This window comes from Polyergus mexicanus, unplaced genomic scaffold, assembly GCF_030449975.1.
Source record: "Polyergus mexicanus isolate NDT 795.1 unplaced genomic scaffold, iyPolMexi1.0 SCAF_13, whole genome shotgun sequence".
NCBI lineage: Eukaryota > Metazoa > Arthropoda > Insecta > Hymenoptera > Formicidae > Polyergus > Polyergus mexicanus.
In genome coordinates, this window is record NW_027223333.1 from 4,172,251 (window position 1) to 4,188,158 (window position 15,908).

Here is a 15,908-nt window from a genome sequence, read left to right on the forward strand (position 1 = left end):
GATTAGTGGAATACCAAATTGGTGATTGCTGTTCTAAGTTTGGAATTCTAAGGCTGAATTTGTTTAGTCACGGGAACAATAAATGGAATAGTACTAGTACGTCATGGGGGGGGGGGGGAAACGAGTTAGTTAGATCTTAATGCAATATTGCTTAAGTGGCGAAAGAATAAGACGCTTAACTTGATGGAGTAAGTTTAGCAAAAGGAGTGTGTGCATAGTTGATGAAAGACTGTGGCACTTAAGTATTATAATGGCCTGACATTCTGTAATATTGCTGGTTGAGAGGCACGTGGATTGTCTTCGTGAAGGAATTGCTACAAATAAACTATTGTAATTGTATTGCATTGTATTCTGGCCATGTTGTTGTTTCACAACATGCTCCTAGGGAAGTTACGCAGTGACGTATATACCCTGAATTGAAAGGGTACACCGAATCTCTGTAACATTGCAACTTGCTTAGACTAAATGCATTAAGGTGTGAGAGAACTAGGAAACTAACAATGTGTTGTTCACGTACTGTTGTGCTTAAATTGTGAAATATCCCTGCTTATACGAAGCCACTCTTCTGAAGGTAGTTATCATCGATAATTTGAAACGGCGTTGTTTGTCGAGGTGAATTTACAAATTTTTATGATGAACCAAGGTCTTTATAGGAGCGGAAATAAATTAGCTGAATGGTTGAAAAGTGATTGTTGTTCTTAATTGAAATCTCAAAGAGTGAAGTTGTTCACTCGTAGGAATTGTAATCGGATTAGCATTGCTGTGTCACAGAGGCGAAACGATTTAATTAGATCTTATGCAATTTTATTGTAAGTAAGAAAGATATGATACTAAATAAGCTTAATGAAATCTAGCAAAATCAACGCATAAAGAGGTTGTCACCCCTAGTTAGACTTCTAAAATGTGAAAATTTGCCCATTCACATATGGGATATTTTGACTGAGGTGACAGCACTTGAATAGAGGCGAGGTGACTTAAATGGGTCTTGATGTGGGTTTTAACTCAATACAAGTAAATTGTTGGGTCTGATCTTGAATCTATCTTAAGGACAGAAAAAAATGTTTGATTACTGGCTGAAGTGCTTGAATTGTCTTCATGAATGAACTATTATTGTACTGTAGTGCTTAATCTTCGGCAATAACAATACTAAATGATAGGATAGTATATAATAGAATATCTGAATTGCAAATGGAGGCTGCGAGGGATTATTCCCCTGAGGGCGAATGACATTGAGTTATGGAATGTTGCTGAAAGGAACACCTGCATGCTAACTTGACTTCGTGCGGAATATTTCAGCGAATGTCGACGGTGTTCCTTTCTGGCTGCGTTTTATTGATATGTTTAATGTTTGCTTTTTGGTATTGTTGGATTGCATTGTGTTCTTGGGCGTGATGCGCTGTGGTGTATGAAATTTTATTTATATGGAATGCAGCGCTTATGTCTGAGAGTAGCTGCCCCTCGCTAATGGGAATTGCTAGAAGGAATCTGGACACGTGCAGATTAATGTGCATGGATCGTTTGTGGCAGCTAATTCTGTCAATGAAGGGACATCTATATAGTACCGGCCGCTAATCTGCATTCTTAGGAGGTTGAGATAGATGAATGAAATCATGCCAAAAATGAATAAATAATTAATTTTGCTGAAGGGCTGACTGAGGATCAATGGCATGCGGGGTGGAGTATTGTGCCCTCATTGGGATATTCAATCTTATGTGATATGGTGATGGGAGGATAATATTCATGTACACATGTTGTATGCACCTTTGTGTGTCGTTTGCCTTTCATTACTACGGTGTTAACTTATATGAATAAAAGTGTAAATAAAGAAAATATATATATATGATGAGGTTAAATTTATTTATTTTTAAATTGATTGGATGGAGCTTCATCAAGGATAACATCGAACCTTCTGGGTACGTACATAATCTTAAGGCACATCTTTAATATATTGCGTGCGTATCCGTAAACCGTTATCGATATATTTAGTCGGTAATGAGTGGCTTACTAAGTGTTTACAATTATAAAAAACATGAAACTGACTTTTGTTTGCCTGTTGTTCGGTGAGAAGAATCATACATACTCGGGCTACTGCGTATTACGTAAACTTGAGAACAAGGCATTAAATATGGCGAATCTGATTCTAGACAGAATGCGCTTGATAATATTATAACTAGATTTGAGAACTGTAGTCAGACACAGCGAGCGGATTGGCCGGGCCTATTCAGACAAGCCAGCGGTTGCAGGCTGAGTTATGTGCGATGCTTTAGATGGAATTAAGGTACACCTCGGTGAAAATGGCGGATTAAAGCCTAGTAGTCTGGCGGGGCACGCTGATTGGTCGGGCTCCGCTTGATCAAGATGGCGGTTATCTATCGGATAGTTTTGCTGAGCTACTTCACTGTTCACGGGTATTGTGGATACTGCAGGCCTCGTTGCCTTGATAATATTATGTAGACTTCCCGAACAAACTATGATGAAATTTAATGTATGCTGCTGAATGTCGAGAATTGTATGCGAACGGGTTGATATCCTTACCATTTGCAATGGTAATTTGAACATCTCGAAATTATGGTTGATTCTCGGGTGCTACGGGTAAAACTTTAGTAGACGGGAAAGTTACTAGAACGGAGGACCTCCACTAGGGAAGTCACTAGTAACCGGGAAAGTCTAGAACTAGCATTACATAGATTGGAAACTCTCTTTGATGCTATTGAAAACTCCGGGAGATGAACGAAGCATCTCCCAGAACTAGGGATCTTTCTCCAATACTTGGGGAATTGTTAAGTTCTAGAAACTAAATATCAAAACCATGGATAGTAAGCTAAAAGTTATTGACGTACCAGACCAGGGGAAATCGGAATCCCCAGGTCTCGGCGAGAGTAGGGTTCTGGTCCCTGACCCTCTCTTGTCGTCATCATGCGCAGGGCCGTATGAAACAGCGATAGTTGATTTCCTGGCCACTAACCAGGAATTAATGAAAAATAATGGCGGGTCGGTGTCAAAGATCCTAGCTACGGATGGTTGGAATCCTGAAGAGGAACTCATTAAGGTCTTAGAAAAAATAACGACTCTAGAAGACAACTTACCTCTGAATTGCAGAAAGAGAGTGCGACTCGTGGTCGAAGATATTATTGACTACACTAGGGAATTTGGTATAAAATTGGACAAATTAGAAAGGGCCCCGTAGATATCTTCGGACCAAGGTGGACAGACAAGGGAGTCAGATATATGCATAACAGTCGGAATTGATGGACCGGCAGGCGAAATTGGATACGCTTAGATCTTTTCTGGCTAGCCAAGGACCCCATGGTGGTGGACAGCAGGAGAAACTGGGAGTCCATATCACCGGATTCACTGAAGCGATTCGTGGAGACGATATGGATGAAGAGGAACTGGATCCCTACTTGTCATGTGTGATTGGCCCATCATATGATCAGTCTAAAGAGGGGCACATAACTGATCAAGACACTTTAATGCATGAAATTAAACGTATACAAGAGTCGATCGACCTAACGCAGGATAAGATTATGGAGAAATCCGTAGATCTCCTAGAGCTGGACGTTGCCGCTGAAGCAGCTCTCTCCAGTCTCGTCCCGTTGGAAGATCTCAGGGGAGACTGGGAGGACATTGATCGGGCAGGACGGGCTCGCAGGTGCAGCGAAACCAGCCATCCTAGGGGAAGGACACCCCGAATAAGAAACCAAAATCAACTGGCTACGAATATGGAAAATACAAAGGATAATGGAAAAAACTTACTGCCACAAGGGTCTCGGAGCCCTAGTGACAGGCCTGTGGAATCTACGGTCCCTGGAACCCATCGGTCTTCATCAAGCGCAGGGCCATCTCCATCGTTGTCGACGGGCGTGGAGATTAAAGCTGCTACCGCCGCGGATTGTGTAGAAGATCCAAGAGATCCGTTGGATCTCACATATATGGACTGCTTGACCTCTCCAACAGGGAAGGAGGGATTATCCCAGGAAAAAACGAGCAGTAAGGATGTTGAGATGACTCCTTTAACTGGTAGATCAGAGAGGAGTAGAAGCAAGACGAAAAGGAAGGCGCGCGTCTCTCCAGATGCAGTTTCTCCTGGCGGGGAGGGCTCACAGGTAGTCACTCTTAGGAAGACAAGGTCTAACAAGAAAAGAATAATAACAGACTATACGGAGGATTCCTCCTCGAACTTGATGTCCTCTGACACTGATCGAAGCTTAGAGAGGGATACTGGGGGAAGGGAGAATGCCCCTAGTAAAAGCCTCAAAGGTAAAATCAGGAAAGAGAGTAGTGCCCTAATCTCATCGGAGGAAGAGGACGCCGGTGCAGATTTTGCACCCACAGACTTGAAAATCATGGGAGCAACGAATGTCGGCTCCCTTGGACTAAGCTGCCTTGATGATGTTGAGCGCATGCGCGCTAAGAGCAAGAATCTGCAGGGCGGCATAAGTGGTAAGATGCGAAAGGGCCTTGAAAGGGCTAAAGAGGTCATCAACACACTAATCTTTAAGGCTGAAGCAGCAGGAGATCCGGCATACTTAAGGATCAAGAATAAAGAACTAACTGCACAAGTTGAGAAGATGAGATTGGAAGAAATCCTAAGACAAAGGGAAATGGAGGAAATGAGGAATATAGTTAAGAAGGGAAGTCTCGGAACTAAGGGATAAGCTGGATGAGACGGAGGAAGATAGGAGGAAGGCCAGAGCCAGCCAGAGAATAGCGGAATGGAAAGCTAAAAAAGGGAAACAGGAGCTGAAAGAAGAGGAGGAACTAGAGATAACAAACTTTTCTAAGTTGGTTGATAGTATACCATCAACGTCTAACTTACCTGTAGTTGAAATGTCCCACGATGTAATCCTGGCAGATTCTGGCGAATTGGATGGCACCATACGAAGACCTGGAACTAGGTTGGACACCGAATCTGAAAAAAGAAGAAAAGGAAAATTAGTTACCGAAGAAGAAGAAAGGAAAGAAGAAGAGAAGGATATACAGAGACAAATTAGCGAACTTATCAGGAGGAGGGCGGAAATAAGAAAGAATAGACGAATGGAGGATAGCGAGACAGGGAGTGGAAGGGAACAATTACAAAAGAAATCCCTGCCCAAGCGTCAACCTAGGATTAGACCCAGAATCCTCAGCAACGTGCAGATAGTCCCTCCAGGGACAGATAGAAGTGCGAGTGATAAGGATGTGAGAAGGATGGAAACCCCTGTCGAAGAGGACCTTGGGGTTAAAAATACAGAGAAAGAGGAATGGACCCGGGTTCCCGGAGAGAGGAGGAGTAGATATCTTATAAATAATAGAACGCAGGAGTACCAGCACCAACCCGGAGCGAGAAACAGAGATAACAACGCCAATAGAACTCGAAGGCAATCTGAAGCGATCAGTAAGAGAGGGGTCAACCTGACTCGCAGGCCGCCAAAGACCGCCGCAGTTATGATCACCAAATGGGACAACGATCTTTCATATGCAGGAGTACTTAAAAAAGCGCGCGAGGCTATTTCGCTAAATGAACTAGAAATAGACAAGTCAAAAATTAGGAAAGCGGCAAACGGGGGCATGATCATAGAGATCCTAGGCCCCAATGGATCTGATAGGGCCAATGCTCTCGCCGAAAAACTACGGAATGTTTTGCAAGATCAGGCAAAGGTAGCCAGACTCATAGTAGAGGGTGAAATTCGACTAGTCGGATTGGACGATTCTGTTTCAACAAGCGAGGTCGCTTACGTCGTAGCCCAATACGGTGGATGCAAAGAGGAGGAAATCAAGGTAGGAACAATCCGTCCTGTGAACAACGGTTTATTTACTGTCTGGGCGCAATGCCCGTTAAGCGCGGCAATTAAGACAGCTAACAGTAAGAAAGTTAGAATAGGATGGACAATAGCTAGGGTGGACCTGTTGGATGTCAGGCCAGTCCAATGCTTTAAGTGTTGGAGGTTTGGTCATGTTAGATTCGCATGCACAGCTGAGGAGGACTACAGCAGACTGTGCTTTAAGTGCGGTGGACCGGGTCATGCGGCTGGAGACTGCAACCTCCCGCCATCTTGCAAGATCTGCTTGTAAAGGTTAAAAACCCTAATCATAGAATAGGATCAAATCTCTGCACTGCGGAACATAGAACTGCCAAGAGTAGGGCAAGTCTCAGAACGGCCGGTCTGAACAGATCGAATCCTTCCCAAGGAGTGACGCAAATGGACGTGGATGCGCATTGACATATTGCAAGCGAATATCAATCGTAGCGGGCCCTTCCTAGGCTTACTAGTCCATCAGGCTAGGGAGTCTGGGGTTGGCCTGCTGCTAGTCTCGGAACCGAACTACATTCCGGACACGGAGAACTGGTTCGCGAGTGGAGATGGAAGCGCAGCCATCTTTGTGGACCCCAGCATAGTGAGGATGAGGTGCCAACTTGCTGGAATAGGATCTAATTTCGTCGCGTTAGATTGTGGCCCGTATAAGATCGTTTCGACATACATTCCTCCTAGGTATGGTCAACGGGAGTTTAATAACACCCTACATGACTTGTCAGGGGTGTTGTCATCTAGATTGGACAACATCATCATCGGAGGCGATTTTAACGCTAAGGCTAGACTCTGGGGGGCTAACTCTACGGACGGTAAGGGAAATCTGCTTGCTAGGTGATCAGCAGAGAGGGATCTGCGGATAGCAAATGTTGGTAACAATCCAACTTGCATTCGTCCACAAGGAAGCTCCATAGTTGACTTGACCTGGGTATCCCCGGATATACTAGCAAAGATCAGAGACTGGCGAGTTCGGGATGACCTAGAATCTCTCTCTGACCACCAATATATCTCCTACTCAGTGCACACAGATCGACCTAGCGCGCCGTTAAATCGTACGGCATCAAGGAAGTGGAATATAAAAAGGTTCGACAAGGACCTTTTCCTGGCAGACTTGACTTGGAGAGGACATGGGCCTGGAGCCGAAGATCGTCAAGATGTTCAGCGGATGACTAACTGGTTGGATCGAGTAATGGAGGAAGCCTGCGATGTTGCCGCTTCAAGAATCGGACCCAGGAAACCCAGACGCCAAGCGTACTGGTGGCAGGACTCAGCGGCAATTCTTCGCCAAAGGTGTATCCATGCGAGGCGCCTTTGGCAGAGGGCCAAGAAGAGGAAAAACCGCCCTCAGGAAGTCATAGATGAGTTGGGCGCTGATTTTAAGCGCAAACGTAAAGACCTGCGCATAGAGATAAACAGACTGAAATCCGCGGCGTGGCAGGAGCTTATTGACTCGATTAATGGCGATCCCTGGGGGCTTCCCTATAGGATAGTTCTTAGGAAGCTTAGATCGGCGACTCCTGGTATGACGGAGCTTTTAGATTCGGAAAAATTGCTAGATTCCCTATTTTCTAGGAATAATTTACCAGACCCAATTGAAGATTGGGCAGGTTTTGAATGAGTAGACGAATGGGCCATTTGTGACTCTGAAGTTCTAAACGCGATCAAAAAGGTGTCGACTTCTACAACTAAGGCCCCTGGCCCTGATGGCTTTCGATTGGTCACGTGGAAATGTGTAACAGAGGAAATACTTGACTGGGTAGAACACCTGTTCAACACCTGCCTAATTCAGGGTGAATTCCCCAAAACCTGGAAGTGAGCAAATTTAGTTCTCATACCCAAGGGGGGCAAATCGAACATCGTCGAAATGGGCCTCCCTAGGGTTAGACCTATTTGTCTGATTGATGAGATAGGTAAAGCCTTTGAGCGCATCCTGGCGGGCAGGATCATCCAGTGGCAAGCGGAGCACGAGGGGTCCGGGCTTTCGGACAACCAATTTGGTTTTCGAAAGAGACGGTCCACTTGTGATGCCCTTCTTATGGTGAAGGAGATTACTTCCTTCTGTGTTAGGAAGGGAGGTTTTGCGATCGTGGTCTCTCTGGACATTCGTAATGCCTTCAATAGCATACCCTGGAGGATCATTCGCAGAGCCTTGAGGCACAAAGGCTATCCGACGTACATACGGAGGATCATGGATTCTTACCTATCGGAAAGAATCATCCATTACATCGGGATCGACGGGAAACGTCACGTGAGAAACATGGAAGCTGGAGTGCCTCAGGGCTCTGTATTGGGTCCAATTCTCTGGAATATCGCGTTCGATGATGTTATTGGGCTCGCAGATGGGGAGGAGGATTGTGAGATCCTGTGTTATGCGGACGACACGCTCATCATTGTCTCCGGTACGCATATCGGAAATGTATGTTTGAGAGCCAGTGTATTCGCCACTAGAGTGATTAACCGTATTAATAGTTTGGGGCTAACGGTGGCTAGAGAAAAAACGGAGGCTATTTTGTTTCATAAAAAAGGCACAGAAGAACTACCAGAATCTATTATGATAGGAGAGGCTTTGATCAATTTCTCACATAGCATCAAATATCTAGGAGTTTTTATAGATGGGAACTGGTCGTTTAATGACCACTTTAGATATATTGCTGAGAAAGCAATTCGGGTAACTCGAGCTCTCAATCGGCTAATGCCGAATCTCAGAGGTCCTGATGAAAAGCGCTGTAGATTATTCGCCAACGTAATTATGTCGGTTATGCTGTACGGGGCTCCAGTGTGGGGAGATGCGCTGATTTCCAGCAAACTGTCATCCATGCTGGTTGGTTTAGAGCGCACAATAGCGCAGCGTGTCATTTCCGCATATCGGACGGTTTCGAGCAACGCAGCCTTCTTATTGGCTCGCTTGCCGCCTTTGCGTCTTTTGGCGTTGATGCGGAAACGCATTTACGAACGCACTGGGGAAGCTAGGGATAATGGGGATTTCTCTAAGGAAACCAGAAATGAGATCAAAGAGGAGGAGCATCTAAATATGCTGAACGAATGGCGAACCCAGCTGGAAAGACCGAACACACCTGGGGAGTTCACGAAAATGGCCATAGTCCCTAGGATGGAAGCGTGGATATCTCGCGAGGCTGGCGGAATGACCTTTCACGTGACACAAATGTTCACTGGACACGGTTGCTTTTCGAAGTATCTGTACGGAATCGGTAGGAGGGATGATTCGAGTTGTGATTTCTGTGGCGAAGAAGACGATGTTTACCACACAATCAGGGATTGCCCGAACTGGGACACGGACAGAATCAGGCTCAAACGAAAGCTTAATTTAAACAGGGACTTCACGCTTGGCGACATTGTCGAAGCCATCGTGGGGTCAAAAGAGCTTTGGGTAGCTTTCTCGGCATTTGCCGAAAAAGTAATGAGAGAGAAGGAGGAGGAAGAGAGACGTCGAGAACGACTAGGACGCGCTCAGCTTCCACCTCTCAGAGATGACGAGTCGGACCAGGACAAGTAGGGGAGTGGTGCACTTGGACACAGTATAATTGGACACGGTGCAAATGGACACGTTACAAATGGACACGAGATTTTGCACACGGTTCAATTGGACACAGTGTATTTGGACACAGTAATTTTGGATACAGTAGCTTTTGGACACATAAGAAAATACGCATCGTTTACTTGGACACCGCTCAATTGGACACTGTTCATTTGGACACCGTTCGTTTGGACACAGAAAGATGCGCACCGTTCATTTGGACACCGTTCGTTTGGACACCGTTATTTGCCCACCGTTCGTTTGGACACCGTTCATTTGCCCACCGTTCGTTTGGACACCGTTCATTTGCCCACTGTTCGTTTGGACACCGTTCATTTGCCCACCGTTCGTTTGGACACCGTTCATTTGCCCACCGTTCGTTTGGACACCAAAATTTGATTTAAGTTATACGACGTAATCCACACCAAATTTTTGTTTTAAATAAGAAATAGGTTTGGGTTAGGTTATATCTTACGGAAGTGGAGCCCCCCCGCAGGGGGGGCGGAACCCACTGTATCCATGCATGACATCCAAATATGCGAAAGGCTAAACAAAGTGCTAAAAGCAATGTAAAATTAATGACATCAATATCAGAGATATATAAGTATGAATATATTTTATTTTGACAAATATTATAACCTTCAAATGTATCTCCTTTTCACGATTTCATATTTTACATAGATTTACCAGTATAAAGTGTTATAAGAATACTGAATATATTTTCCCAAAATGATTTTTATTTCTCTCCATCTCTTACATATTCAAACAAACAGTGCGCATGTTTCTGTGTACAAATGAACGGTGTCCAAACGAACGGTGGGCAAATGAACGGTGTCCAAACGAACGGTGGGCAAATGAACGGTGTCCAAACGAACAGTGGGCAAATGAACGGTGTCCAAACGAACGGTGGGCAAATAACGGTGTCCAAACGAACGGTGTCCAAATGAACGGTGCGCATCTTTCTGTGTCCAAACGAACGGTGTCCAAATGAACAGTGTCCAAGTGAGCGGTGTCCAAGTAAACGATGCGTATTTTCTTATGTGTCCAAAAGCTACTGTATCCAAAATTACTGTGTCCAAATGCACTGTGTCCAATTGAACCGTGTGCACAATCTCGTGTCCATTTGTAACGTGTCCATTTGCACCGTGTCCAATTGTACTGTGTCCAAGTGAAGGCCACTCGACAAGTAGCAGGTCTTCCTCTTTGACTCGTGACACGCATTACATACTGTCAGTTTCCCGCATTCATTCATTCATCCACCTATCATTCGCTCATTAATCCACTCATTCATTCATGCATTCAGTCACTGTTACCATGTACGTAAGTTCTGTGTAGTCGGGAGGTGAAGGGTCAGTGTGAACGTAACTAAACGGGGAGAGGTTAGTCGGGTCACACTAGATCGTTCTGCCGCTAGCTGGCTGTCGTCCGAGGCAATAAGTTCTCTTTTTCAGCCTGTGGAGTTCCGTCTTATCGTTATGCGATGAAGAGGGGATCTTCAAACTAGCATCGGGGATGGAGGTGGGTGGGGGGGGGGTAGAGTACTCTGGAGTGAGGGACACTGGGAACAATAACACAGTGGGTTGTCGTAGGGTGGGCCTATCGAAAGATAAATGCATACCCGGGTTACACGAAATATTTGTGCACAACACACACATTACACGTAACAACAACATGCACACATAACATTAGGGGTTACTGGAGGGTGGAGGGAAGGGCAGGAGCCACGGGGGTGCGGGGGGGAGGGGAGAAGTTGGGGGATTGAGAAGAGGAGGTGGATTACGTAGGAGTCGGGTGAGGGCTGTTGGATCCTATATGTACGCGCTACCGCATCGGCCGAGGAGAAAAATCTCGTTAAAAAACTAATTGGGTTTCTGGGTCTGGGTGGGTTTTTCTTTTATTATGTGGGTAGGGTATTGGGGTTAAGGGTAGGGTGGGATTTTTCTTATTTTTTGTGGGTGGGACGTGTCGTGGGGCACACAAGGAAAGAGTACCCCTCGATTCTTTGAACCGAGCGAGGTGGAGAGGAAGGTAACCTTAATAAAAAATCCCGGGCAGGCCGGGCTCGTCAGGCGTGGTGGGGCAGGCCCCCCTCTACCGGAAAGTTTGTCGGGATACGCGAGAAGCGGGACCAAGAGGCCCTTCTCGCCAAGGAGAGGAGGAGGGAGGAGAGGGCAAAACAGGCCCTGTCGTCGGATGCTCCCTCCCCTCTTCCGAACAAAAAAGTTCAGGAGTACGAGGCCCGGTGCAAGGAGGAACTGGGCAACGCACCGACCCTGGACATCGCGGCGGAAGCCCATGAGGTGGCCCGGACGATCGATCAGATCGCCTACAAGTCGGGGAACCTCAAGGGCGACCTGCAGCGGAAGCTGAGGGAGATCGCCGCCTTCGTGAAAGTGGCGGCGACGACCCTCAGCGAGAGGGCCCAACGCACGGAGAAACCGGGCGATTTGGCCCTCCTGCGCAGGGACCTAAAGTCCCTGGCGGACAAAAACGAGGGCCTCCAAAAGGAGGTCCACGCTTTGAGGGGGGAGCTGGAGGCGGTCCGTAGCGCCAAGCACTCCCTTAGTCTGCCTCTCCCTGGCTCATCCGAGAAAGCCCCCCGCAAACGAACGCGGGGCGCCCCTCAGGTGAAGTCAGTCGAGACCGTGGTCCCACCCGTACGGATGCGGGGGCCCACGGGAGGGGGGGGGCGACGTCCCCGGTACTTTGTGGGGGGGTGTCTAACCGGGGGGGGGATGGGACCTCGGTCCCCAACGTCGGGACATCGGTCCCCAACGTCGGGAGCTGTCCCGGGGAGTTCGCGGGGGGGCGTGGCCATGAGGCCCCCTTTGAGGGGAGTATCGGCCCCCCTCCCCGAGTATTTCTACCCCCGTGGAGTCGTGGACGAGGGCGCCAGGTCGTGGTACAGGTGGTACACGGACCAAATCAGCGCCCTCGTCGACCTGCGGGACGCGCTGGGGCGCGGCGGGCCCCCCGCGGTGGCCCATCAGCCGCTGGCCCGCGACCGCCCCCCTCCTCCTCCCCCCCTGGCACCGCTGCGCCGGGGCGGGGCAGGAGGAGGAAGAAGAAGAAGAGGAGGGGTGGATCGGGGGGGAGCGGTGCGAGGCCCCCTTCTCCCCCACCTCCTTCCCCGCGAGGACCGCGTGAGGGCGCCGGGGGCAGACAAATGCCGCCCTCCGGCGATGCCCGGCGGCCGTTGCGTGAACAGGGGTCCCCTCCTACGCCTCCGCGTGCCTGGGGCCAGGACAAAACCTGGTCCCGGGTCGTGGGGCGAAAGGAGAGAAGGGCCCAGGGGGCTGATACCGGACGATTGGCCCAGCCCCCGGGGCAGAAAATGCCCGCCCCCCCCGCTCCCAAGAGCGGGGGCGGCGGGCGCCAGCAGCAGGGCAAACGGCAGCCCCCCAGAGGAGCTGCCAACAAGAGGAGACCCCCCCGGACGGCGGCCGTGACAATCACGTGCCCCGACGGGGGGTATGAGCAGGCCCTAACGAGGGCGCGGAGGGAGGTCGATCTCCATAAGCTGGTGATCGACTCCCTCCGTATTCGGGAGGCGGCCACCGGCGCGATGGTGGTGGAGCTGCCGGGGTCGGGCGGAAAGGAGGGCCCGACCGCCGCGCAGAGGGCCGATGCCCTATTGCTTGACTTCCGTCGCGATTTCGCAAGCGATGATGGGGTGAGGTTCGCTCGCCCCATCAGAAAGGCCGAGCTGCGGCTCAGGAGGCTTGATCGCTCCCTGACGGCCGCCGATATCGCGGCGGCCATTGCCAAGGTGGGTGGCTGTCTCCCGGAAGAGGTGAGGGTCGGGGACATAAAGTTCCCGACACAGGGTATGGGCATGGTCTGGGCCCAATGCCCATTAAGGGCGGCCAACTCCGTGGCCACGGCGAGGACCATCCACATCGGATGGTCCATGGTCGCAGCGGAGCTGCTGGAGAAAAGGCCCCTCCAGTGCTACAAGTGCTTGGAGCGGGGCCACGTCCAGCAGCATTGCAGCAGCAAGGAGGACCGCAGTAGCTGCTACTACCGCTGCGGCACCTGGCGCGAAACTGCGCCAGCAAGGTGAGGTGCCCCGTCTGCGCGGAGTTGGGCCGCCCGGCGGGCCATAGGGTGGTGGGTTTTGCTTGCCCCCCCAAAAAGAAGAGACCCGCTGCCGCGGGGCGCACAAGCCCCCTCCTCCGGCGGAAGGATCTCGGCCAGTCACGCTGGCCGAGATCACGGACGGCCGGCCGTCCGACGACCGTAAACGGGGCACGGACGATGAGGGGACCTCCGAGGGGGTCCCCAAGGAAAAAAGGCCCCCGAGGGCCAGGCCGGTGGCCATCACACCCCCCGCCACTCTGGCGGAGGTGATGATGGCCGAACCTGAGGACTGCTAAAAATAGCGGCCCTCCGGTTGCTGCAGGCGAACCTCAACTACGCCCGCCGGGCGCAGGACCCCTTCCTGCATACCCTGGCGGAGCGTGGTTGCGGTTTGGGGATCGCGGCAGAGCCCTACCAAGTCCCGGAAGCCAGTCCATGCTGGATTGGCGATGGGGCGGGCTCCGTCGCGATCACATGGAGAAACGACCCCCTACTCCCCCGCTGTACGCCTATAGAGTCGGGACGGGGAGTAGTGGCGGTTCGTTGGGGGCTCATCAGTGTAGACCTCGCCCATTACGAGGCGTTTCTGGACGGGGTGGCGGCCGTGTATCGCCGCCAACTGCCCCGTCCGGTGATTGTGGCCGGGGACTTCAATGCGAAATCGACGCGTTGGGGTACCCGGCTCACGGATGCCAGGGGCGAAGTCCTGCAGGACTGGGCGGCGGCACTTGGCCTGTGTCTTTTAAACACAGGGTCGTGGAGCATCCTCGTGCGGTGGCAGGGGGAGTCGGTCCCGGACTTATCCTGGGCCACCCCTGCTGCCGCGCGTTTAGTTAGTAGTTGGCGGGTGGCGATAGAGTGCGAGACACTGTCGGACCATCTCTATATAGAGATGGTTCTCACCGCCACCCGCCACGGGGTGCTCAGCCGCTCCCAGGGCCGGGGGAATGCCCGAAGGATCTGAAAAGGAAATATATGAAAAGGATAATAACCTGAATGGAAAAGAGCAGAGAAATAAGGAAACAAATAGTAAAAACTTACCTGAAGCTGAAATGCCAAAAGTTGGAACCCCGATGACTCGCCCAGTCCGTAGTAAACTGCTGAGAAGATCCGAACCTCCACTGGATAGAGAACCTGGAAAAAAAGAAGAAAAAGATGATGCAATCACAGAAGATGATATTCAAAGGCAGATTAAGGATCTTATCAGGAAAAGGGTTGAAATAAGAAAAAAGGAAAAAATGGACAGATAGTGAAACAGGAAGTGATAAGCAGGTTAGAGAAAAACCCCTTCAACAGCGCGAACCTAGAAATAGACCTAAGATTATTAGTAATATCCAGATAACCCCTCCGGTGATAGATGGAGAAGCGCCAGGTAATGATGAAGAAGGTAAAAATTCTAGGAATGAGGAAGATATAGGGATAGGGAAAGTAAACAAGGAGGAATGGACTGGAGTTATCGGTAGGAGGAAGAAAGATATACTAGGGATAAAAATCTGCATGAGCAACAACAACGTCGGGCAGGATTTATGGACAGGGATAGGGTGCCTAATACGAATGGTCCTGGAACTTGAAGACAAGCACCTAAAACAGCTGCGGTAATGATTACCAGTAAAAAAGAAGACTTCACGTATGCGGATATTTTAAAGAAGGCTAGGGAAAATATTTCCTTAAAAGACTTAAAGATTGACACTACTAAAATCAGGAAGGCCGCCAATGGCGAAATGATTATAAAGGTCTTTGGTCCAAATGGCTCTAAAAGAGCTAATGCATTAGCTGAAAAACTTCGAGGAATTCTCCAGGATCAAGCCAAGGTAGCTAGACCTGTGGTGAAAGGCGAGATTCGCCTGATAGGCCTAGATGATTCCGTCTCTAGCGAGGAAGTGATATGCAGGGTTGCACAATATGGCGGATGTGAGGAAAACGAGATCTGTAGCCGCGCCTTCGAATTACACGTCCACATTAACAGAATTTATTTGTTTCGCCGATCGGAGAGATAGGACGTAAATGATTTGTCCGGGTTTAGTTTGTTGAAAAGTGTTTATTCCTTTCGACACCAACTCCCGGACCGTCTTAGGTAATCGCACGCGACAGCAAGATATAACCGGACACGCGAATTATCGTTTTAACTAAAACTATATGAGCGTTAGACTTTCGGTGTGCTCCCGGTGAAGGCTTGCGACGAAGTCTTAACGAAAAGCCCTTCTTTCCGATCCACGCACAAGAATCCCGGTTGATACGGGTACTACAAAAAAGGAGGAATTTCGATCGTTCGATTCCGAGAGCCAATCGGCTATCGACAACGAGGTGTTTGTCAGAATCGAATGATACGAAGAAACTACAAAAACGGAATGAAAACAAGGCTTCGCACATAACGTCTCGCTTTAGAACGTTCGAGAAACAAAATTAATAATATAATTTATAAAACTCTTACTTTCTTGAACAAGATCAAAGTTGGGAATATCCGCCCAATGAATAATGGTTTGTATACAGTCTGGATGCAA

At 49.0% G+C, this 15,908-nt stretch overlaps 1 protein-coding gene across 1 annotated transcript; it reads left to right on the forward strand.

The window, feature by feature from the left end:
* The first annotated feature begins 6,192 nt into the window (after positions 1–6,192).
* Positions 6,193–7,410, forward strand: LOC138938971 (uncharacterized). Its single transcript, XM_070306396.1, has 2 exons — positions 6,193–6,604; positions 6,695–7,410. The coding sequence occupies exons 1-2, from the start codon at positions 6,193–6,195 to the stop codon at positions 7,408–7,410; spliced, it is 1,128 nt and encodes a 375-aa protein (XP_070162497.1).
* Positions 7,411–15,908: the final 8,498 nt, after the last annotated feature.